Source organism: Mizuhopecten yessoensis, unplaced genomic scaffold, assembly GCF_002113885.1.
Source record: "Mizuhopecten yessoensis strain PY_sf001 unplaced genomic scaffold, ASM211388v2 scaffold1379, whole genome shotgun sequence".
In the NCBI taxonomy this organism is placed as follows: domain Eukaryota; kingdom Metazoa; phylum Mollusca; class Bivalvia; order Pectinida; family Pectinidae; genus Mizuhopecten; species Mizuhopecten yessoensis.
In genome coordinates, this window is record NW_018404017.1 from 228363 (window position 1) to 255034 (window position 26672).

General features: G+C 37.6%; 1 protein-coding gene across 1 annotated transcript; it reads right to left on the bottom strand.

The window, feature by feature from the left end:
• Positions 1–13264: 13264 nt before the first annotated feature.
• On the bottom strand, positions 13265–26558 carry LOC110460627. The gene is made up of 6 exons (XM_021513654.1): positions 26462–26558; positions 25209–25314; positions 23377–23602; positions 22281–22433; positions 21402–21606; positions 13265–15781 (listed from the first exon to the last, which is right to left on the bottom strand). The coding sequence occupies exons 2-6, from the start codon at positions 25311–25313 to the stop codon at positions 15742–15744; spliced, it is 729 nt and encodes a 242-aa protein (XP_021369329.1). The 5' UTR covers position 25314; positions 26462–26558; the 3' UTR covers positions 13265–15741.
• Between the last annotated feature and the right edge of the window lie 114 nt (positions 26559–26672).

Genomic DNA, 26672 nt, shown 5'->3' on the forward strand with positions numbered 1-26672 from the left:
GCAATATGATTATATGATTGTAAAATATTTTGAAGTATTCTTGTGACAAGTATTGAATTGTATTGTATCGATTGTAAAAGTGTTTACCTATGTACTGTAAAGCGCTTTAGAGTGGCTTAGGTTAGCTAAATAGGGCGCTACAGTGGCGGATCCAGAGACCTTTCTGGGGGGGTTTCCAAATTTCCTGGGGGGGTTTCCATGTGGGGAAAAATTGAGGAAAATGGTGAAAATATATGATTTTTAAAGAAAATTCTCAGGGTGGGGGGGTTTCCTGAAGCCCAAAAAACCCCTCTGGATCCGCCACTGCGCTATAACAAATGTTGTATACTAATAATATTATTATCAAGTAAATCAAAAGCCAAAAAAAAATATACCGGTTGACAATATCGTTTTGATTTCGTTGGCAATATTTCCAAGCGGGCTGTGTGCATTCCTATGAGAACAAATTGTGCCGATATGTTCTTTTCTCATATGAAGCTGATTTTATCGATGAGCTTATAAGATTTGTTACAAAAACCTAGCCAAGTTCTTGAATTTACATTAAGATATATCGACGATGTGTTGTCTTTGAATAACAAAGATGGATTGTCCACATGGATCTTATATACCCTCCAGAGCTTGAAATGAATTTGCGACAACCTCTTCTTCTTCAGCCGCTTTCGTCAAATATTTAATTTACAAGATGGTCAACAGGGACTGTTAACTACTGACTTGTATGATAGGCGGGATGTTTTCGACTTTCTGATACGCAGAAACATAACACAGTGTCAACTTCCACATACGCCATAGTGTCAATACGCAGAAAATATATACCATAGTGTCACCACAAATATACGTCATAGTGTCAATACAAAGAAAATATATACCATGGTGTCAACTTGCACATACAATGTATGTCATAGTGTCAATACCCAGACAACATGTAACATATGATGTCACCAAACAAATATAACAACACAAGAGGAACAAATGGTACCATAGTGCAAAAAACACGATGCACGAAGGCGTCAACAGAAAAATATATATACATTATAGAGGACACTCAATTCATCACAGCTGCAACACACACAAAAATATACCGCAGATTCAACACACAAATATACCGCAATATCAACATAGGGTAAAGCATATGCCACATTATCAACACACATATATAACCACAATACATAAACACATTGTATCAACACAAAATTGTAGCATATATTCATCTGCATATAAATGAAATTATATCACAGGTTTTATTCAAAATAATTATATCAAATTCATGGAACATGTTTAAAAACGTAAGGAGTTAAATCAAAGCGAAAACACAACCACAGGAGCCAAATGATATACAAAGAACAAAATAGATACACCGACAACACACAATGAAAGGTGTTTGCGGTCCTATCAGATTGCAACAGTAAAAACGTTTATATTGAAATATGAAGAGGTTTTCAACAATTCATTTGGTAAAAATCTCAATGCAGTTAAATAAATATTTCTTAAAAGATTACATGACAAATTATATATGGTCATTCGAAATTATCATTTGCTCTATACAGACATATATTTCAGATAAATGAAAATATTAAATAACATATTGATTAATGATATATATGATTGTTTTCAAATCCCACGAAAATAGTCTTGAAGATATTATACCCTATCATGGAAACATAATTTAACAGCATGTTGATAATATCTAGTTAAGTTCCAAAAATGCAAAAAAAGCATTATATATCATCAGTACTTCTGAATTTTGTAATAAGATATTAAACTATTCCGAAGTACCCTATTTTTGTATGAAAAACGTACATATGTAGAAATTATTCACCTCTTAAATTATCAAGATGAATAATTACATTATTCAGATAGTAAGCTACCTTTCATTTAACGTCCAGTATAGCTACGATATTCACTCCAATCCTCCTAATCCGCTTTCGGTAAACTGTAGTGAAAACATAGTAACGCTAATACTCACCGTCTACCGGGGCAGCACCAAGGAACATCAGAGCTACGGTCACCAACAAAATGGTGAATACAAGTTGGCTTTTCATCTCTGTTTGCTTATAATGTTCTCGGTCTGGGTTAATGCGCTGTGTTGTGAGTATTTATAAGCCAGTAAAATATGCAAATGGCATTCATCAACATTTTTAGAAGTCGCAGTCGATACGTTATACTTACCGATAAACATTGACCCTTTTTGTCAAAATATTCAGGCATTTAGCCAAAATAGTTATTTCCGTGAGGATAAGTTATTTGTTCTCAAATATCCATATAGCTAAATCTAGTTCGTTAATTCATCTTGTTTATTAGGGACACACAACAATGCATGTACAATCCCTTGTCTGTCTCCATCGCGAAAGTATATGTTAACGGATATTGTACATGTTTGACAATTGCCTTTTCCCCCATTTACCTGCCTGTATTATGGGCCGTATTGCATATGCTATATTTCTAATACTGCAAAGGCCTTTTCATTTACGTAATATCCGTAATACTCTTACAATTTGGTTAATTCATCTTGTTTCATGTTCTTTTTTTCACATGTGGCAATCATCACCGGCGTGAAGTTGGTTACTTATTCAATATTGGGCTAGCCCAATATTGGACTGGACCAATGTTGGGCTGGCGCAATATTGGGCTAGTTTGATAATCAAATGCACATAACATAATAGTTCTTATGCCGCTTTTTCACACCTTTACCACAACTTGGCATCTTCTAAGGTATCTACATGCAAAACGGCATCAACGATACCCCAGGCTAAAGATGCCCACTGGGCATCATTTCGAATTTCAGTACATAATCGTTAATTTTTCGTTTTCAACAGGCCACGGCATATTGTTATAGGTCTTATGCCGCTTTTTCACACCTATACCACAACTGGGCATCTTCTAAGGTATCCACATGCAAAACGGCATCAACGATACCCCAGGCTAAAGATGCCCACTGGGCATCATTTCGAATTTCAGTACATAATCGTTAATTTTTCGTTTTCAACAGGCCACGGCATATTGTTATAGGTCTTATGCCGCTTTTTCACACCTATACCACAACTGGACATCTTCTAAGGTATCCACATGCAAAACGGCATCAACGATACCCCAGACTAAAGATGCCCATTGTGTCTCACACGACGCATTCTTTAACAATATTTGTGTAACACACTTCTTATTATTTATGACTTGCGCAAGTCTAAAATGTCTTGGTTATATCACATAGCTTTCTACGCACTTGTATTTTAAATAGAATGGATAATCTGCAATTCTACTGCAGCAGGAACATCAGCATTTTTTCCCAGCATAGTAAACCGAACCAATATAAATTGAATGTCAGCTTTCATTCATCATATTGGAATAATTATACTAATATTAACGGGACTATTTCTGCAAATTACGAACTACCTTCGTATACAACACCGCCGATTGACTGCCCATATTTATCCATTGTTTCTCTGACGTCATTTCGTACTCTGGGAATCCCCAACTACAGTCAGGTACTGTAGACTTGCCCAAGCGCATGCCTGATACTTTGCAGAATTGAATTATCAGTGACAATTACCATGGCAGTCTTTTTTCTTCTCCAGCGGATGTGCTCTTCCGAAATCTAAAGACCTATGATGAACTGATTATGTAAATGATAAATGATGTAAGTAGCCTAGTTGTTTCCGCACCCTATCCCGCTCGTCAATTGATCTAACTTCCCATTTTCTCTATTTTCCTGCATGAAACGGTTCCTACATATGTAGCTTAGGTTATTTTTCACTTTGACAATCATACCTATATGTGTATAAGGACGTCAGTTACTTCACTTAGTTAATAATTTATCGTACCTTTACTATTGATGTTATCAATTTTTATCGTTGTGATAAAAAACTCAATCAGTTCTCTAGGTGCGATTTTTTTTATCATCAAATTGTAGCGACCGCCCGAACATCTTCATTGGTACGCATGCGTATGAAAGGATTAAAGAATTACTTGCCATATGTTACACTTTTGTCAAACCGGAACTAAAACTCCAATGAATGGCAGTTTCAATATATACACTTACATATGAACAGATCCCGTCATAGGAGTCAAATTTCCCCTTCCAGACATTCATTCAAATGCTAATTAGGGGCATCTCCAAGATCTATCGCGTCTCATGTCATATGATGATGTCATGAACAGCTGCAAAGAATCGATATATCGCGTTCCTTAGTGATATGATCCTCTAAGTTCTGTTTACGCTGATCAGATTTTACCTGTGCACTATAGAAAATACAAACAAGCATAGCCAAGTGTTCTCGCACAATGAAAAATAAAAATAAATTATAACATCGTTTGAGGAAAAGCTATTTTATTTTGCATTGGTTTATTACAAATACCACTGAAAATAATATTTACGGTTTTTATTACGTTTTGTATTTACATGTAGCAAACATTTCAATACAAAATACGATGCAGAAAGGAAGTGTTACATAGGAGGTGAAAATCGGCCCATGATAATTTTTGAATGTTTTCGTGTAAATCAATTAATTTGAACAACTGAAAAACAAGGCTTAAACTTCATCTCGACAGCAAGTTTGACTGCAGCGAATTTTACCTCCCCATGTGACTTTAATAGGACCAGTGTGGCAATAACAAAAACATAATTGCAATCTGCTTGCACATTTAAGTAACATATACAATCACCTTTGAAATGATATGTAACAATTGGCCATATGTTATACCAATTTTTCGCAAATAACCATAAACATGTAAATCTGCTCCCATAAAATGACTTTTCAATGTTTGACTGTTTTGTTTTTGTAAGAGTATTAACAAGATAAAACTCGGGTTCCATCAAACTTCCACACTTAAAATTTTCTTTAATAATTCATCTTTTTAGCATATGAAACTTGTGTTGATGGTTCACGGGAAATGCCCACTTTTTGGATCTTCTTTTCCACTTCCCTTTTTGGTGTTCTTCAAATATCAAAGTACTGGAAGTACTGAATCAGTTCTGCCATCTGATCTTAAAAATGTTGTATTTATTAATTGATTGGACTATGCTCAAAAACAACAGTTTATGTTTATGTACATGGAATTAGACTGTAGCGCCACATTTTTTATGCATTTTCATTGAAAATTCATCAATATCGATTTTCATTTTAATCCTTTGCGAAATTCTTTTTTTATTTTATTTCAGGGTTTTTTTATTTGAAAATGTGATCTGCAGTATGCATATGCGATGTACTGCATGTGTTTATCGCATGAAAACCCACAATAACTGAATGATACACTTTTGTCAATTATAGTAATAATTCATATTTTGTAATGAATTTACATAACTGTTATATTGTTGCTGCAGACAAAACGCATGACCAGACTTATCATTTTAATCAATTAACCTTCCTTACATAATTTAGTTAAAAAAAAGGCTCACAGACCCTACCAGTGACAGGAGATATATAGTTTCTTGTTTGGAGAGCTGAAATGTATAATGCTGTATTCACAGCGAGATATACACATAAGGAATAGCCAACTGACACAAATATACAGCTTGTATAGCAAGTGATCGCCGGGAAATCACAGTCTTTGTCTACTGGTTATGAAATTATTATTGATTATGGAATTTTAAATATTCCTTTAGCCTGACAATCTTGAAAAATCATTATTCGCACAAGCATGATAGCCTACCATTCAGATTAGCTACTATCTAAATCATAACACTATGCTTTAAAACTGTGACATTGAACGTAGACCCTGCATGATTGGGAACAAATCTTAGGTAGGGCAACCTTCTTTGATTTCAGATAGTCTTGAGAAACAACATATGATTTCGAAAATTGTTTTAAACACTAGTAAAACTTTTGATTTTAATTGACCCCATGTTTTTAAGAAGTCGAATATATTCAATTTTTGAAGGTTTGTGTGAAAGCAGAGCCTAAGTAGATGTTGCTACATTACATATTTTAAGCTCATTGTACCATCAAGATTAAATGTCATATGGGGATGTTTAGAATATGGTTCGGTAACGTAGGTTCACTAGATTTGACAATACATGCATTATACAGTAATGCAGAAATGCCACTTAATCTGACAAGCGGTAAATAAGCAAATGTTACAGAGAAGACTATGCAATATAAGGACTTTGGTATGTTCCAAACTTAAAGCATCAATAATATTTAGTTTGATTGATAACCGTTAGTTAGCCTTACTTGCCAATATCGCACTAGTCTGGGCACTTCGCATCCCCCCTTTAATAGACCACAACCAAATTGTAGTTTAAACTTAAAACCAATAAAGGTAAAGAAACTGTTAACTTAATAAAATATCTTCAGGAAGGGAAAACTACAAAATTCCCCGAAAAGGTAAGCATCTTCTATTTTGTGTCAAACCAATTTAATGTGGCATTTTGGCGTAGTGAAACTTGAACCATATGGGGAAAACTAAGAAGCATTAAAAATAAAAGAACAAAATGGGCGATATTAATATTGATAATTATCATCCTCTATGATTCAGCATGACTAGGTATGATTTATTACTATTAAGAAGGATTATTGCTTTAGAATTTTCCAGCTTTTAAATCTTGTCTGGTGATTTCGGATTTCCGTCCTGAAGACATGCAAGCTTTACTATTATGACCAAGTAGTGCTTTCACTTTGGGATTTAACTAACTTTAAAAGAGTTATCACCCTTTTTCAATATTTCTATCTTGTCCCGAAATCTGCTTTAAAATTTTGACTGGGTTTATTGTTAAAGTATGGACAGTAAAACCCCGTTGTAATGACACCCGTTAAACCTCCAAACCCGTATACCGCCATTCATTTCCTCAGAACAGATTTCCCCCAACGTTAATGCGACTGGTTATGCAAGTACATTATGTACTGTGATGTAAGTTCTGTATTGAAATTGTGGGGATATCAAGTTATTAATTAAACATTATATGTGTGTGACACTTCTATACATATTGTGATTATGATTTGCATGCTCAACAGTTTGATACATTAAATTACAGTTTTGAAAGAAAACGTCTTCTGAAGATTATTGTTTTCGAAAGGTTATTGTTTTTTAAAGTTGTGCATTCAAATATAAAACCATTGCAAAGACATTTTCACAGAGTTAATGACCTTTTTTGTATCGATGGGCGTAACACACACCCGTTTGTGGTGCTTTTTTTTTTAATTACGAACTTGGTTAAACTTTGTTAGACTACTGTAGTGAAGCAGCTTTTTGTTAGTAACATATGCAAATTGCGATTATTTAACCCAGCCCCTCTTCATAATCAACATCCATTAATAAATAGATATGATATTGCAACTTTTTCCTGGAGATTTTCAATATCAATCACCAATAGACGCATTTTTACCCACGAACTGACCATACCGTACAGCCAAATCAAGTTATACGTTGGGGTATACAGCGAAAACAATATGTTCTTGCGTCAGAGAAAGGAAGAAACCCGAATAAGCAACATGGGGGCAGTTCTGAATCGAGATGAGGGGGTCAATAGACTCCTGCACATCACCAGACATTAAACAAAGTGTAGGCTAAATGATTTGTCGGTTTGAGTCATCTTACTGTACAACAAGTGTGCATACACGTATAGTGTAGCCAAATGGACGGCGATTGTAATCGTCAACTGGTGCATATTTTGCACATTTGTGTATACAGTTGGGAGCAACCTTATCTTAGTATATAGTACACTTCGTGGTGCACACGTAGTGAACAAGGAAGTGCACTTGACAAAACATTGAAGTGCACTCCAGTTCACTTCGGTGTTGACTCCTCCAATACACTAGGCTACCAAGTTAAGTTTGCTCCCAAATGTACATGTACGTTTCACTGGTCATTTGTCTGATGAAGGTGACAGCGTACATACCGTGCTAGTAATCAAAATTTCACACATAAACACTTTACTGATTGTGCTACATAAACCTTCTAAATTCCATTCTTACCAACCTGAAGAAAAGATTCGGAAACGAATGGATGCATATTTCATGTCTAAATCAGCCCTTTTTAAGGTCCAACTGAAGTTATTATACATGGGTCACATTCCTAGTTTATACAAAATCTTATTCTCATCTCCTCATAATGTCCCATACTAAATTCTAGTCGAATTATTATTGAAAATTAATGCACACTACTCTCTCTATGATCGTGTTACAGTCGTCATCCGAACTTCCAGTACTTTGATATTTAGCAAAACGACAAGGGGGTACGGGGAAAGAAGTTCCGTAAAGTGGGCATATTCAGTGAAACATCTTTACAAGATCTATTTGCAAGAAAGATGGGTACCTAGAGAATTTAGGTGTAAAAATGTGATGGAACCCGACCTGTATCATGCTAGTCCTGTCACTTAAATGAAAAATGTAAAAACCAAAATGTTAAAATTTTATGACAAATAACGAATAAAAATGTAATTTGCAAGAAAATGACATGACACATGGGTAATTGTTATGTACCATCGGAAAGGGTATTGAAAGTGCCATTTAACTACGGAAGGAGAATTTTATTTCGTTTTGTGTATTTCGAAATATAATGCATGAAAGGTCCTGGACATCCTGAAAATCAATGTATGGGGCGCTGCATGCACAAATTGGTCCTTTTTGAGGAATAACATTGTTTTAATGTGTATTTTATGCCAATTAATCAATTTATGCTTAAAATATTTAATCGGTCGTGGGCCGCCATGCAACACCTATTTTCATTATCGTTTTGCGTATTCTCGCGAGAGTTGGCTACAACTGTATCCGAGTTGACAACCTAGGGGAGATAAAGACAAAAAATGCAAGAATAGTAAATCGTTTTGGTTTTAATTGTTTCTTTCAATTCAGATTTTGATATTTTATACTGCATTATGATTTTAAATAGTTCATAACCTAATTGTAATATATGCTTGCATGAAACTGCATTCAGGGATTAAGTTACATGTACTATGAAAACAAACTTTTAGACAAAGTCTGAAACTGAATACATCGTGTCATCAGGCTTATGAATAGTTCTTAAAAGTCTACAATATATATACTGCAGTGAATAGAGACATATCAAAATTTTGGTAATACCCAATACTAATAAGGGGGATATATTTTATTTCATAATTGATAAAAAGAACAAGATGGCTGACAAACAGTCATCTTGGATTTTAACAGTAAAAGAGAATATCACAATTTTCCAGGAAACACTTTCTCATAATGTAAAATATTATATAATATTTCTTAAAAAGTGGCATAAGAGGTTTAACGATGCGCCCTTCCTCATTGAAAAAAATTAGACATCAATTCGAAAAATGCATCTTTAGCATTGGATATCGTTGTTGCCCGTTTGAATATGAATGTCAATACATTAGACGATGCCCTGTAACTATATAGGTCTGATTAAGCGGCATAAGACCTGTAAAAATGTGCTCTTGCAGGTTCAAAACAAAAGCTTAATGCGACTAGGCTAAAATTTGGAAAAGTGCCCAGTGAGCATCTTTAGACTAGGGAATCGTTGATGCCCTTTTGTATGTGGATACCTTAGAAGATGCCTAGTTGTGGTATAGGTATGAAATAGCGGCATAGGACCTATAACAATATGCCGTGGCCTGTTCAAAACGAAATATTAACGATTATGTACTGAAATTCGAAATGATGCCCAGTGGGCATCTTTAGCCTGGGGTATCGTTGATGCCGTTTTGCATGTGGATACCTTTGAAGATGTCCATTTGTGGTATAGGTGTGAAAAAGCGGCATAAGACCTATAACAATATGCCGTGGCCTGTTGAAAACGAAAAATTAACGATTATGTACTGAAATTCGAAATGATGCCCAGTGGGCATCTTTAGCCTGGGGTATCGTTGATGCCGTTTTGCATGTGGATACCTTAGAAGATGCCCAGTTGTGGTATAGGTGTGAAAAAGCGGCATAAGACCTATAACAATATGCCGTGGCCTGTTGAAAACGAAAAATTAACGATTATGTACTGAAATTCGAAATGATGCCCAGTGGGCATCTTTAGCCTGGGGTATCGTTGATGCCGTTTTGCATGTGGATACCTTAGAAGATGCCCAGTTGTGGTATAGGTGTGAAAAAGCGGCATAAGACCTATAACAATATGCCGTGGCCTGTTGAAAACGAAAAATTAACGATTATGTACTGAAATTCGAAATGATGCCCAGTGGGCATCTTTAGCCTGGGGTATCGTTGATGCCGTTTTGCATGTGGATACCTTAGAAGATGCCCAGTTGTGGTATAGGTGTGAAAAAGCGGCATAAGACCTATAACAATATGCCGTGGCCTGTTGAAAACGAAAAATTAACGATTATGTACTGAAATTCGAAATGATGCCCAGTGGGCATCTTTAGCCTGGGGTATCGTTGATGCCGTTTTGCATGTGGATACCTTAGAAGATGCCCAGTTGTGGTATAGGTGTGAAAAAGCGGCATAAGACCTATAACAATATGCCGTGGCCTGTTGAAAACGAAAAATTAACGATTATGTACTGAAATTCGAAATGATGCCCAGTGGGCATCTTTAGCCTGGGGTATCGTTGATGCCGTTTTGCATGTGGATACCTTAGAAGATGCCCAGTTGTGGTATAGGTGTGAAAAAGCGGCATAAGACCTATAACAATATGCCGTGGCCTGTTGAAAACGAAAAATTAACGATTATGTACTGAAATTCGAAATGATGCCCAGTGGGCATCTTTAGCCTGGGGTATCGTTGATGCCGTTTTGCATGTGGATACCTTAGAAGATGCCCAGTTGTGGTATAGGTGTGAAAAAGCGGCATAAGACCTATAACAATATGCCGTGGCCTGTTGAAAACGAAAAATTAACGATTATGTACTGAAATTCGAAATGATGCCCAGTGGGCATCTTTAGCCTGGGGTATCGTTGATGCCGTTTTGCATGTGGATACCTTAGAAGATGCCCAGTTGTGGTATAGGTGTGAAAAAGCGGCATAAGACCTATAACAATATGCCGTGGCCTGTTGAAAACGAAAAATTAACGATTATGTACTGAAATTCGAAATGATGCCCAGTGGGCATCTTTAGCCTGGGGTATCGTTGATGCCGTTTTGCATGTGGATACCTTAGAAGATGCCCAGTTGTGGTATAGGTGTGAAAAAGCGGCATAAGACCTATAACAATATGCCGTGGCCTGTTGAAAACGAAAAATTAACGATTATGTACTGAAATTCGAAATGATGCCCAGTGGGCATCTTTAGCCTGGGGTATCGTTGATGCCGTTTTGCATGTGGATACCTTAGAAGATGCCCAGTTGTGGTATAGGTGTGAAAAAGCGGCATAAGACCTATAACAATATGCCGTGGCCTGTTGAAAACGAAAAATTAACGATTATGTACTGAAATTCGAAATGATGCCCAGTGGGCATCTTTAGCCTGGGGTATCGTTGATGCCGTTTTGCATGTGGATACCTTAGAAGATGCCCAGTTGTGGTATAGGTGTGAAAAAGCGGCATAAGACCTATAACAATATGTCGTGGCCTGTTGAAAACTAAACAGTAACGATTAAATACTGAAATTCGAAATGATGCCCAGTGGGCTTCTTTAGCCTGGGGTATCGTTGATGCCGTTTTGCATGTGGATACCTTGGAAGATGCCCAGTTGTGGTATAGGTGTGAAAAAGCGGCATAAGACCTATAACAATATGCCGTGGCCTGTTGAAAACGAAAAATGATCGATTATGTACTGAAATTCAAAATGATGCCCAATGGGCATCTTTAGCCTGGGGTTTCGTTGATGCCGTTTTGCATGTAGATACCTTAGAAGATGCCAAGTTGTGGTATAGGTGTGAAAAAGCGGCATAAGAACTATTATGTTAGGTACATTTGATTATCAAACTAGCCCAATATTGCGCCAGCCCAACATTGGTCCAGTCCAATATTGGGCTAGCCCAATATTGAATAAGTAACCAACTTCACGCTGGTTGTGGAGCATACAGCCGGTGCTGCTATTTCGGCTCTCACATCTAGTTTTCAACAGTTCTAGCACTGCCCAACCACGTACTCATTTACAGCTGATTAGACTGAAACAAGCGAAGTAAAGTATCTTGCTCAAAGATACAACACAGTGCCCTGCCGTGACTCGAACCCGCAACCCTTCGGTCCTTCGAAACCTGGCATCCTACCACTAGACTACCGTGCTACTGTGAGGCAGAAAACCATTGTAGTCAACAAACCAGTACTGTCAGGTTCCCAAAACTGGCCTATCGGGTCCTCATTGGGGAATTTCAGACAGGTGCTTCATTTTTTTGAATTTCTAGTGATTTATTTACTTTTTTATTTGTTGTCGATTGTAATGCATTATCAGTCCTATTTTATCAGATTGACAATACCGTCACTGGTAGTCAACACCATCTTCGCTATCCAAGGGTCTACCTGCTCTTCAAGTGTCAGTGGGCGTAACCCCTGGAGTATGAGTCAACACCTCCTTCAGAATATCAAACTATAACTATGTATTTAGTATCTTACTGTTTAACAAGCTCTCCATAAATAATCGTATGGTCATAAAACATTCCATTTAGTTGCTGTTATAAATAGTTACTTCACTGAAGGTAGCAAACAAAACGTAATGTAATGTTTATAACAATACAAGCCTCTGTATAACAACTACATATCTACAATGATGACTGAAGTTTATATAACTACTGAGGTAAGGAAAGTTTGCGTCAAAATACATTTGATTGAGAAGATGTATTATGTCCTTTGTCATCTATTGCATACATTCAACTTCATAAACAGAGGTCGGCTGTAAGTGGTATACAATCATGTCATTGACTTACCAACAGTCAGGTGGTACAGTTCCATCAAATTCAACAACAAAGTTATCGACCAAAACAATTATCATGTTTTTCTGACAGGGCACTAGAAGCTATTATCATTCAGACATGCTGTTTTTCTGACAGGGCACTAGAAGCTATTATCATTCGGACATCCTGTTTTTCAGACAGGGCACTAGAAACTATTATCATTCGGACATCCTGTTTTTCAGACAGGGCACTAGAAACTATTATCATTCGGACATCCTGTNGACATCATGTTTTTCTGACAGGGCACTAGAAGCTATTATCATTCGGACATCCTGTTTTTCTGACAGGGCACTAGAAGCTATTATCATTCAGACATCCTGTTTTTCTGACAGGGCACTAGAAGCTATTATCATTCGGACATCCTGTTTTTCTGACAGGGCACTAGAAGTTATTATCATTCGGACATCCTGTTTTTCTGACAGGGCATTAGAAGTTATTATCATTCAGACATCCTGTTTTTCTGACAGGGCACTAGAAGTTATCAATACAACCAAAGGCTTATCTACTGATGTAACAACATTTTATTGGTTAAGATCATTTGTCATGCATATGCAACTTTTTGATAAATACATCCTCACTTTTTAAACATGGTTACAAAATGTTCGGACTTAAACGTAATGATAAACCATATATTTCGTTTGAAAATTTGATAGCAACATTTCCACATAATACATTCAACATAATTTATTATGTGACACATTTAGCAAATATCAAAATGCTATAGCAAATTTATAGTTTACGCATGATTTTAAAAGTCCTGCTTTTGATAGGGGTGATGTAATCTCGGAAAGAACTCAAATACCGTAAACTTTCGACATGTAAGGTGATTTAGATTTACATAACTGCTATCATTTCATAGTACACTGAACATCCAGCAAGAAGATTTTTTCCCGATCTCATGAAAATGTGACACTACGCATAGGTTTAATCAAATTAATGTGTAAAAAAAATAGAATATACCAACTCCAAAGCATTTCATGTCAACATAAATTGTTATCAAAAAGATAATAATGACTACTCAAATAGCATTTAAAATTTAATTGATTTAAACGTAATTCACAAATCTTTGAACGGTTAGCACAATGTGCGCAAAATAAAATAAAATACTACAAATACAAAAGCTATAAAGAAGGCAAGATTGCTCTACGAAATGTAACTAAGCCTTCTGTATAGACAAATATCTCACTACAAAACAGATTCATATTAAAGCTCGTATTAATTGTATGACATACATATTAAAAATACCGGTATTTTTGTTATGCAATAGTGTTCTGTCAAATAAATAAATCTAATTCTAACCAGAACCTTCCGCTTGGTTAATGCTATCAGGTCTTAATCAATGCAGGAAGCTATATCAGGGTGCAACTTATCACATTTTTTGTAGGAGCAGTCTATTTTTATCAGCCTATCTGGCCCTGAGACCAGACATGGACAGTCTGGTGTTAGGGCCAGAGGAAACGCGGGCTATCTATTTCCCCTGCATAGGTTTAGCTGACCGTCTAGTGCATTACTTCTACTAATGATACTACGCTGTTAATTCAGTAATCTACATTGTATTTGGTGATGCTGCAAAATAGAAAGGCAAGTATTTGATTTTAGTATAAGCACCGTGTAAATGCTGTGACCTGCTTACTGATAGTGTTAACAGTTTTAGGATTACTACAGATAAGAACTAAAGTGTACTACAATGTAAGTCTAATACTCTAACGTGCCTAGCTGGAAGTTTGATAAAAAAACATTTTCAGCATGCAGTAGTATTGGTTATCTTGCTGTATTTAATGCTGTTAGACTAATCCTGAATAAGTTTGACTTGATAGATTTAATGGTTAACAAAGTCGCTGGGGCTGCATCGCATCACACCCACAGTCATGTGTAAATTGTAATAAGAAATTCCGAAAGTAGTTTAACGCTGTGCATGTGTACGGATAAAACATATTGATTTTTTTAATTTTATTTCTTTGTTCATCATTGTTATAGATTAAAGAGTTCTTTGTAAATCTTAACCTTGTAACACATGATCATAACTTTGGCTCTGGAATACACACAGAGTGACAAATGTTAAATATATTTATAAAAAAATCTATTAGAGAGATTATTAAGAAAGGATGAGACAGATACATCTATGAGGTATCCTTGTGTACAACGTAAATTACAAAAATACATACAGATATATATATAGTATCCATTCATACAGGAAACGTTGGAAACATACGACACTTCACCATTTGGCACTTCATATGATGCTTGCATATCCAGTCCTGTATATGTCCATATGTCCAATAGTGTAAATATAACAAAATAGTTGACATCCTGGTACCCATGTGTCCTTTAGTGTTTAACTTTAACCAACAATAGTTCATTAATCCGGTCCATGGGTCAGGGTCGAGCAATCTGTCAGTTATAAACATATCTTTAAGTAGCATATTCAGAAATATGTGTTTGTCTACGTATTCTTGTGTCGTAGTTAGTGAGACACTTACGTGTATGTGTCAAACTTCATTTAACAACTCTATAACCCACATTTACTTTATTTTAGCTAAAACGCTTTGGTCTAATCTCTTTTACATTTGTCAGTATTTGTCAATATTTAAATAACGCAAAGATGGGAATAATATGACCGCAGATATTTTGGTTAGAGAACTACTTCAACCAAACGTCACTAATGAAAATACAGTATCATTTCAAGATTGTACGTCACCTCGTTGTATATAAATACATGTAAAACGATGGAAATCTTAACCACGTAAGTCCCTCATGAGTGCTGTTATATTCATATAGAAAGTTCCATTCACAAATCCCATTGGTCAAACACTGCATTTCAAATAGGACTCCTGGATATCCCGTTGAATCCAATTGGTAAAATCCTTAACAGTGAAACTATACAGTGAATACTATCTGTCCGTTGATTGATTAGTACTGGCATCCATTGCACATCAAGTAATATCACAGTGTAACATGCCAATACAAATGTATGGTTTTGTCTTATGCAGTGTCTTCTATGTAAGTCTTCATCCTTTGTCGCCTGCAAAACAAAATTTCAAATAATGAACAAATCTTACAGAAAATGAACAGAAAAAAAACCCAAATCGTCATCATCCATTATCATCCTCATCATCAACAACACCAGAAACAACAACAAAAACAACAAAAACAAAAACAACAACACCAGAAACAACAACAACAACAACAAAAATAACAACTATTAAGATTATAAACATACACAGTTAACAATATTGTAATTAAAAAATCGTTTACATGTTAATGTTTTGCAAATTTAACCTTATTCCCTAGAGATGACAGTCGTATTGGTCGAATTGTAACTAAAATTAACTCAAAGTAACAACTATACCCTCACGATAACAACAATGCCGTCATGGCAACAAAGACACCCTCGGGGTAACAACGATACCCTAGGGGTGACAGTCGTTTTGGTCGAATTGTAACTACAATATACTCAGAGTAACGATACGCTCATGATGATAACAACACCGGCATGACAACAAAGACTCCCTCGGGTAACAACGGTATTCTCAAGGCAACGGCAATAATCGCAAAGCAATAACAACATCCTCGATGTAACAAAGATAATCTCAATGTAACAACCATATTGGTCAAATAGTAACAACGATGCCATCAATGCATTAACGATACCCTCAACGTAACAAAGATAATATCGATGTAACAAAGACAATATCGATGTAACAACAATATCCTTAAGATAACAATCCTATTAGTCAAATAGTGACAACGATGCCCTCAAAGCATTAACGATACCCTCAAGGTAACAAAGATAATATCAATGTAACAACAATACCCTAAAGATAACAACCCTATTGGTCAAATTGTTACAACAATGCACTCAATATATTGACGATACCGTCAAGTTAACAACGATACCCTTAGGACAACAACTATATTGGCGAAATCGTAACATTGATGCCTTAAAGGTACGAACGATACCCTGAAGGAAACAATGATACCGTCAAGGAAACACTGATACCCTCAAAGAAACACTGATACCCTCAAGGAAACACTGATTCCATCAAGGAAACAGTGATACCCTGAAGGAATTAATGATACCCTCAAGGAAACAATGATACCCTCAAGGAAACAATGATACCCTCAAGGAAACAATGATACCCTCAAGGAAACACTGATTCTCTCAAGGAAACAATGATACCCTCAAGGAAACAATGATACCCTCAAGGAAACAATAATACCCTCAAGGAAACAATGATACCCTCAAGGAAACAATGCTACCCTCAAAGTAGTAACAATATCCTGAAGATAACAACTTTATTGGTTAAATCGTAACAACAATAAAGGTCATAACAATTCCCTCAAGGTAACACCAAGACAGTCACACAAACAACAGCACCTTCATGATAACAATAATATCCTCAATGTATCAATGATATCATAAAGGTAACGATACCATAACGTTTACAACAATATCGTCAAGGTAACAACACGGCCATGATAACAATGATACAGTCATGGTAACAATGATACAGTCATGGTAACAATGATAGTCATGGTAACAATGACACAGTCATGGTAACAATGATAGTCATGGTAACAATGGTACAGTCATGGTAACAATGATACAGCCATGGTAACAATGATACAGTCATGGTAACATTGATACAGTCATGGTAACAATGATACAGTCATGGTAATAATGATAGTCATGGTAACAATGATACAGTCATGGTAACAATGATACAGTCATGGTAACAATGATACAGTCTTGGTACCTTGTCACACTATACAGAGTGATGTACCTCGTCACATTTTATACTGTGTTGTACCTGGTCACATTTTATACGGTGATGTACCAGGTCACACTAAACACAGTGGTGTACCTGGTCACACTACACACAATGGAGTATCTGGAGACACTATACACAGTGATATACCTGGTCACACTACACACAGTGGTGTACCTGGTCACACTACACACAATGGAATATCTTGTCACATTACACACAGTGATGTACCTGGTCACACTATACACAGTGGTGTACCTGGTCACTCTACACACAATGGAGTTTCTTGTCACACTACACACAATGATACATCGTGTCACACTTTACACAGTGGCGTACATGGTCACACTTTACACAGTTCTACATCTTGTCACACTATACACAGTGGTGTACATGGTCACATTTTATACTGTGATGTACCTAGCCACACAATTCACAGTGGTGTACCTAGCCACACAATATACAGTGGTGTACCTAGCCACACAATACACATTGGTGTACCTAGCCACATAATACACAGTGGTGTACATGGTCACATTTTATACTGTGTTGTACCTGGTCACATTTTATACGGTGATGTACCAGGTCACACTAAACACAGTGGTGTACCTATCCACACAATACACAGTGGTATACCTAGCCACTCAATATACAGTGGTGTAACGAGCCAAACAATACACAGTGGTTTACCTAGCCACACAATTTACAGTGGTGTACCTAGCCGCACAATACACAGTGGTGCACCTAGCCACACCATATACAGTGGTGTACCAAGTCACACAATACACAGTGGTATACCTAGCCACTCAATATACAGTGGTGTAACGAGCCAAACAATACACAGTGGTATCCCTAGCCACACAATACACAGTGGTATACCTAGCCACACAATATACAGTGGTGTACCTAGTCACACAATACACAGTGGTGTACCTAGCCACACAATACACAGTGGTGTAGCTAGCCACACAATATACAGTGATGTACGTACATGGTCACATTTTATACTGTGATGTACCTAGCCACACAATTCACAGTGGTGTACCTAGCCACACAATGCACAGTGGTGTACCTAGCCACACAATACACACTGGTGTACCTAGCCACACAATACACAGTGGTGTCCCTAGCCACAAAATACACAGTGGTGTACCTAGCCACAAAATACACAGTGGTGTACCTAGCCACCCAATAAACAGTGGTGTACCTAGCCACACAATACACAGTGTTGTACCTAGCCACACAATACACAGTGGTGTAACTAGCCACACAATACACAGTGGTGTACCTAGCCGCACAATATACAGTGGTGTACCTAGCCACACAATGCACAGTGGTGTACCTAGCCACACAATACACACTGGTGTACCTAGCCACACAATACACAGTGGTGTAGCTAGCCAAACAATATACAGTGATGTACCTAGCCACACAATATACAGTGGTGTACCCAGCCACACAATATACTGTGGTGTGCCTAGCCACACAATACACAGTGGTGTACCTAGCGACACAATACACAGTGGTGTAGCTAGCCACACAATATACAGTGATGTACGTACATGGTCACATTTTATACTGTGATGTACCTAGCCACACAATTCACAGTGGTGTACCTAGCCACACAATGCACAGTGGTGTACCTAGCCACACAATACACACTGGTGTACCTAGCCACACAATACACAGTGGTGTAGCTAGCCAAACAATATACAGTGATGTACCTAGCCACACAATATACAGTGGTGTACCCAGCCACACAATATACTGTGGTGTACCTAGCCACACAATACACAGTGGTATACCAAGCCACACAATACACAGTGGTGTACCTAGCCACACAAGACACAGTGGTGTTCCTAGCCACACAATACACAGTGGTGTACCTAGCCACAAAATACACAGGGGTGTACCTAGCCACACAATACACAGTGGTGTACCTAACCACACAATACACAGTGGTGTACCTAGCCACACAAGACACAGTGGTGTTCCTAGCCACACAATACACAGTGGTATACCTAGCCACACAATGTACAGTGGTGTACCTAGTCACACAATACACAGTGGTGTACCTAGCCACACAAGACACAGTGGTGTTCCTAGCCACACAATACACAGTGGTATACCTAGCCACACAAGACACAGTGGTGTACCTAGCCACACAATACACAGGGGTGTACCTAGCCACACAATACACAGTGGTGTAGCTAGCCAAACAATATACAGTGATGTACCTAGCCACACAATATACAGTGGTGTACCCAGCCACACAATATACTGTGGTGAACCTAGCCACACAATACACAGTGGTGTACCTAGCGACACAATACACAGTGGTGTAGCTAGCCACACAATATACAGTGATGTACGTACATGGTCACATTTTATACTGTGATGTACCTAGCCACACAATTCACAGTGGTGTACCTAGCCACACAATGCACAGTGGTGTACCTAGCCACACAATACACACTGGTGTACCTAGCCACACAATACACAGTGGTGTCCCTAGCCACACAATACACATTGGTGTACCTAGCCACACAATACACAGTGGTGTACATAGCCACACAATACACTGTGGTGTACCTAGCCACACAATACTCAGTGGTGTACCTAGCCACACAATATACAGTGGTGTCCCCAGCCACACAATATACTGTGGTGTACCTAGCCGCACAATACACAGTGGTGTACCTAGCCACACAATACGCAGTGGTGTACCTAGCCACACAATATACAGTGGGGTACCTAGCCACACAATACACAGTGGTGTACCTAGCCACACAAGATACAGTGGTGTTTGTGCTCATACATTACTGAAACACTCTACACTGTGAAGTACCTACTAGAAACAACTGCTGGAGGTTCTGTATGAGGCAGGAAGGAGGAAAAGGCACATGTTAGTACAGGATCAGGTATGATACTAGGATAGGAGCAACAAGAATAAATTCCTACACGTTAAAATTATTTTTTAAATTATTTTTTACAGTTGTTTCATTATGATTTTATTACAATTTATACAGGAACATGAAGTCAGTATTTAATTGTTCACCCACCCAGTTTAGCTTAAGTTTTACATGTGTTTAATGGTACGTTTTTCCTTGTAGAATAATTTTATTATTCGCTGAAATACTGTGTAACTAGGACCTAGCTGTATGTTGCATTATAACTCATTCAACCCTGAAGACACATTTGAACTCTTCCAATTCAAAGGTTGGAATAGTTCATTATAAAACTTCAGGGATGAATGAGTTAATGTATCACAAGTGGTTTTTTTTATTTCAAAACTATTCTCTGCATGCTGACTATTTTGAATACTTTGCATCATTTCGGAAAATACCTTTTAACACAAATATACCGTCCTGTGTGATAAAATCACAAATAAGTTGTTTTAAAAAATAAACTAGATATTAGTTGATAATATTCAGTTGTACGTTATTAAAAAATATAGTTGATTGAAATCCAAACATGTCCAAAATTGAGAAGAAGAAAAAAATAGAAGTTAAGTTACTTTATTGTATTATGATAATAGGCAGACCATGGGGACAGAATTCAATATGAAAAATTGTTTAAAGTCCGTTGTATGTGAAGCAATTTGAACCCTTTACAAACTGAGAATTAAATTTTAATTAGCACATTTATTAAGAGGAAAGGAAGAGAAATCTGTATTGTACAGCTTTATCATTATTATGGAACATCATAGCATGACTAAACTTCTTTTCATGACATGAAAATAACAGTTATTAAAAAAGAATTGTCATTAATCTTTAATTGCACCAGATACACAACAAACTTAAAATGGGTTAGTATTTCCATTTACATTGCCATTTTTCAGTATAAATTACTCAATGTGTACATTAAACTTACGTGCTCATCATCGGTTCTATCTTTGTCTGTAAACCAAATCTGTCTGTGTATTCTGAATATACTGGGTATCTTCCTTTCCTCTGGGCAACAGATTCATGGTCAGACTTTCGCATGGACTTATATTCAGCTGTTGTCTTGGGGTGTATTGACTCTAAGATCCCAGTGCGGTTCAGGGGCACAGTGGATCCGAACCAAGTTTTTGTATCTGAAATAATTAATACGGTTTGTTGAGTTAATCATTTATATCATTTTAAACTATATTAAAATATATCATTAAGGACTATGTATGGTTTGGGAGTGTTTTGGTCCCTAAATGCATCAAAATTCAAAACCTTTAAATGAACTTTCAAACGACTGTTCCTTTAATTTTTAATACTGCCCAAATACTATCATGATGATATTTAGTTGTATTTCTAGTTGTTGTTGTCATGGTAACAAGTTCAAATTTGCATAAATTAGAAAAAATTGAATATTCAATGAATATTGTCATATTTTGCATAGTTTTTCGCCTGGAAACTATAGAGTGCATGCTTGAACAAACTTGATATCAAAGGATAATGTGTAGGCACCTGTAATACATCTTTAGGAAAAATATAAAGTTTGTTCAAGAGTGCACTCTATGGTAGCTCTAAGAGAAAAACTAGGCACAAAAACCTGTCAAAATTGACTGAATATTCAAATTTCATTAATTTATGCAAATATTACCTGGTTACCATGGCAGCAATAATTGAAAACAGTTGAAAGTTCTATAAAAAAAAATCAATTTCGATGGATTTGGGGGCCAAAAAAGGTCAAACCAATTACAAATCACCTTTAAGCTTCAAGCTATAAGTATGGCTAATATCTTCCATGCTATCTGGACTAGCCACCATTACTTACTGGGGTTCCTCAGGAGATAATATCCGTCCCCAGGCCGCCCATACGTTGTGCTTACGAAGCCTGGTTGGTTTGTTGGCTGTCTTCGGTATAATTCTGTGCTTACAAATCGGTTGTTATCTTCAGGGTTATTAAAATGCTGTACAGTTCTCATACCTGAAAGAAAAATAAAGATTTCATCAAGATGACAGGGGTTTGATTCCCTATTCGGATGTGAAAAGGTTATGGCCACCTGCCCGACCATGTGGGTTTCCACCAGGTACTCCAGTTTCCTCCCACATTAAGACCCTCTGTATGCTACCATCAAGGCCAACAAGAGTGATTAATATAAGTGGATTGAACATGTTTCACAACTTGTATACGGTTCCAATTAAATGTCCACATTACCTTCATTTTTTGTAAATATGCGATGAATTGTGAATCAGTTATATTTCAAGACTTTGTGCCTGGGTTCACATTGCATCATGTATTAAAACCTCTTCCTCAACTGACTTTGTCCGTTCCCCCGCCCTCCTGTCCCTAGTAGTCCTCCTACTTACCAACTTTGTCTGGCCCCCAGCCCTCCTGTCCCTAGTAGTCCTCCTACTTACCAACTTTGTCTGGCCCCCAGCCCTCCTGTCCCTAGTAGTCCTCCTACTTACCAACTTTTTCCAGTGCCCAGCCCTCCTGTCCCTAGCAGTCCTCCTACTTACCAACTTTGTCTGGTCAACAGCCCTCCTGTCCCTAGTAGTCCTCCTACTTACCACCTTGCCCGGCACCCAGCCCTCCTGTCCCTAGTAGTCCTCCTACTTACCAACTTCGTCTGGTCCCCAGCCCTCCTGTCCCTAGAAGTCCTCCTACTTACCAACTTTTTCCAGTCCCCAGCCCTCCTGTCCCTAGCAGTCCTCCTACTTACCAACTTGGTCTGGTCAACAGCCCTCCTGTCCCTAGAAGTCCTCCTACTTACCAACTTTTTCCAGGGCCCAGCCCTCCTTTCCCTAGCAGTCCTCCTACTTACCAACTTTGTCTGGCCCCCAGCCCTCCTGTCCCTAGTAATCCTCCTACTTACCAACTTTGTCTGGTCCCCAGCCCCCCTGTCCCTAGTAGTCCTCCTACTTACCAACTTTGTCTGGCCCCCAGCGCTCGGCAGCTCCATGCCTGACTGTGTTGTGGAGTTCTGGTGGGCTCCTGTTCCACTGATAATCTACGTAACAGTAGGGCTGGGACTTCGATATGCCCCGTACCAGGTGCTGGCTCATGTTCTTGGCATACCGGTCACGGTACCAACCCGTCATTGGGTAGGCTTTGTTTCCACCCTGACTATTCATAAAGTATGCCTGGGGGTCCTATAACAAAAGTATATAAGAATGAGAAAAGGAGATGAGTCAGGGCAAAGGAAAATTAAATAGGGGTGAATGTTACAGGAAGCACAATAAGAGGTACAGTAAATGGGGGAGGGGAAAGCAAACAGATACAGCGAATCACAAGAGGTACAGCTTTAGCAATATACAATCAAACCACAACACAGGGAAATGTTCGTTACCTTAGACCTATGTGTTTCATATCAGATGTATTAATGACCATGCACCTCTGAAACAGAGGTTGTGAAGTGTGCCACTAGGAGAATGATAGAGGCATGTTAGAAAGAAGCTAGATGAGGAAACTACAATGAAACAAGAAACAGAGAAAAGAAGGGAGAAACAAAAAAGAAAAAGAAAGACATGAGGAGTATCAACTTAAAAATGGAGAAAAAAGAAATTTACTTTATGTATTTAGGAACAAGACCAGAAAGATAAGAAAGAGGAAAGGAGCAAGAGAAGGAAGGAACAGTACACTGTAGAAAAAGCCAAGGGGAACTGCAATAACAGAGAAGGTTATGGAGATGGACATGACTGTACAGAAGGGGAAAAGACCAGATTGAGGCTGGAATGGAGAATGAGAACTAGAAGAGGTAGTTAGGAGCTTGAGAAGTCTCTGCCCACAAGGGACACATGCACCCTTCATTCATAAATAATACATCATTGAATTCAAAAGACATCAAAAGAGAAGGTATGTAACAGAGAAGGGGATGGAAAATAGCTACAGAAAAGAGGAAATATACAAAGGAGGAACAGCAGGTGACAGAGGAGGGGATGAGGAAACAGCTAAAAAAGGAAAAAAGGCAGCATTATACATGATCAAGAACATGACACACAGGAAGAAAATATGTACATCAACGAAAGAAGGATTATGACACAGAGGAAGAGCAGGAGCATCAGCACAGGGAGAACATGAATCAAGTATAATAGAGAAGGTCAAGGTGAGACAGTGAAGTAGGTCGATGAGCAGGAAGAGAACAGAAGGAAGAGGCTACGAGTCACTGGGTAGCGTCAGAAGGAGAAGGACAAAGAGAGGTAGGGGTAGGATCTAGAGGACAAGAAAGAGGAGGAATTGGATACAAAAGTGGAGGAAAATGTTATCAGGATAAAAATCCACGAGAAGGAGGGAGAAAGAAATAAGGAGAGGGAAGAATAGAGGTAGAGCGCTAGATGGAGAAAAAGGAAGAGGAAGTGGAGCAGGATTAAGATAAGAAAGATCAAGGAGGGGCAAGGGTAAGATCTGAAGGAGTAGAGCAGGGGTAGAGAGAAACTGGAGGCAGATAAAGTAAGGAGGAGGAGGATATATATGCATCAACAGGAGAAAGAGGCAGATGAGAACAAAAACCACAAAGAAGGAGATGGTGGAGGATCAGCTGCCAAAAGGAGCAGGAAGGTACTAGAGAGCAGGAGAAGAAACAGCAGGGATGAGAATTATATAAAGGAAGGATATGGTAAAGGAGATAAATCTAACCGTGAATATAAGGAGATGAAAGAGGACAATAAAAGGAGAGACAAGGAAAGCGAAAACTTTGAAGACAACATTGAGTGACTTTGGTTAGTGTTGAAACACCATGTAAAAATAAACATAGAGTACCTTTTTCAAATTTTTAACCTGGATGTCAGTAAGTGTGGTGTATGGATCCCTAGGGGTCCGTGGTCGTTTTGTGATCATGTCCATACCGAGGTCCTGGGTCGCCATCCTGAAACATAATGGATACAAATATCAGGCCCAAATTCATAGGTATAGTTGAATGTTTAACATATTTATCTGTAATTAGCACAATTGCAAGAGTAATTATTAGCATTCGGTCATCCTGACTATTTAGTCAAACCAGTCGGTTTCAACAGCCTAGAACACTGCCCAGCCAAATACATGCACACTGTTAAAACTAGGTTAGATTAAATCATTCCTGTTGATTTATATAGAAATTCCTATGGGGATAAAAACAAAAAAAGTTTGCATATATATAATACTATTTGTTTTTATGCATATTTTTTATATGTTTAAGTAAATGAAAGTAACTGTAACAGGAGAAAGAGAAATGCAACAGCCACGTACACTAGGATTCCAACCTTGGTCCTCCCAAACTCTAGACGGGTGCTCTACCAATTGAGCAACCTGGTCGCCAATGATTGACCCAGTCAAGTTCTCCCTACTTTTCCAAAGTCTTCGTACGGGAGACACAAATATTTACAACTTAGGTTTGGATACTTAACTTATAAGCATTCACCCAGTGCTTGAAATAAAGGTTGGCAATCTCGCCAATTTTTTAACAAGAAAAAGAGAAATGCAACGGCCAGACTGGATTCGAGCCTAAGAACTCCCAAACTTTAGACAATCAACTCTACCAATTGAGCTTCCTGGTCATCAATGATTGCCCAGTCCAGTTCCACTACATAACAATACCTGTGAGGCAGAACTGTGAAGTCTCCAGTTCGAATCCCAGTCTTGCCATGCATTTTTCCTCTCATATGTTACATTATGGATACTGTGAATATTAGGTGTTGGTAAAATTTAATTAATTATTGATGAAAGATTAAAATAATCAACCACACTACCTGGTCGACCCAGTGCATTTCTACATATGTACAGTATGTATGCATTATATTATGCATCAACTGCCTCACTGTAGTGTTGAGTAAATCAAAACTGCAATCATGTAATGATACTAGATATATATCTTCTGTACTACAGTAGTCAAGATAGCTATAACTAATAGCAATGGCAGGTGCCCGTTTGATTGTATTTTTTATTATTATAACACAGTTCCTTTCCATGACATCTGGACCATTACATTATTTATTTTTGTGCCCTATATCAGGAATTCAGACAAGTGTGTTACTTACCTGACACTGTTTTTGTTTTACGTTTAAATCACAGATAACAGTGTTTCGATGGTTAGACAGTACCGGAAGCTACAAGTGTTGTTGCTACAACCATTTTTGTCTGCCTAACAACGGCATGTTAAAAAGTTCAAATAAATAAAATTATTCACACCCTTAATTATTATATAGCATTGATTATTTAAAATCAATACCTTTATGCACAAAGAAATCA

Bases quoted from the DNA above. Each gene is read 5' to 3' on its own strand.
- LOC110460627 (XM_021513654.1), bottom strand. From the start codon at position 25,313: ATGGCGACCCAGGACCTCGGTATGGACATGATCACAAAACGACCACGG. The intron at 22,434-23,376 runs GTAAGTAGGAGG...TTTTTCTTTCAG, and splicing joins CTGGGGGCCAGACAAAGTTG to GTATGAGAACTGTACAGCAT. The intron at 15,782-21,401 runs GTAAGTTTAATG...TTTGTTTTGCAG, and splicing joins ATAGAACCGATGATGAGCAC to GCGACAAAGGATGAAGACTT.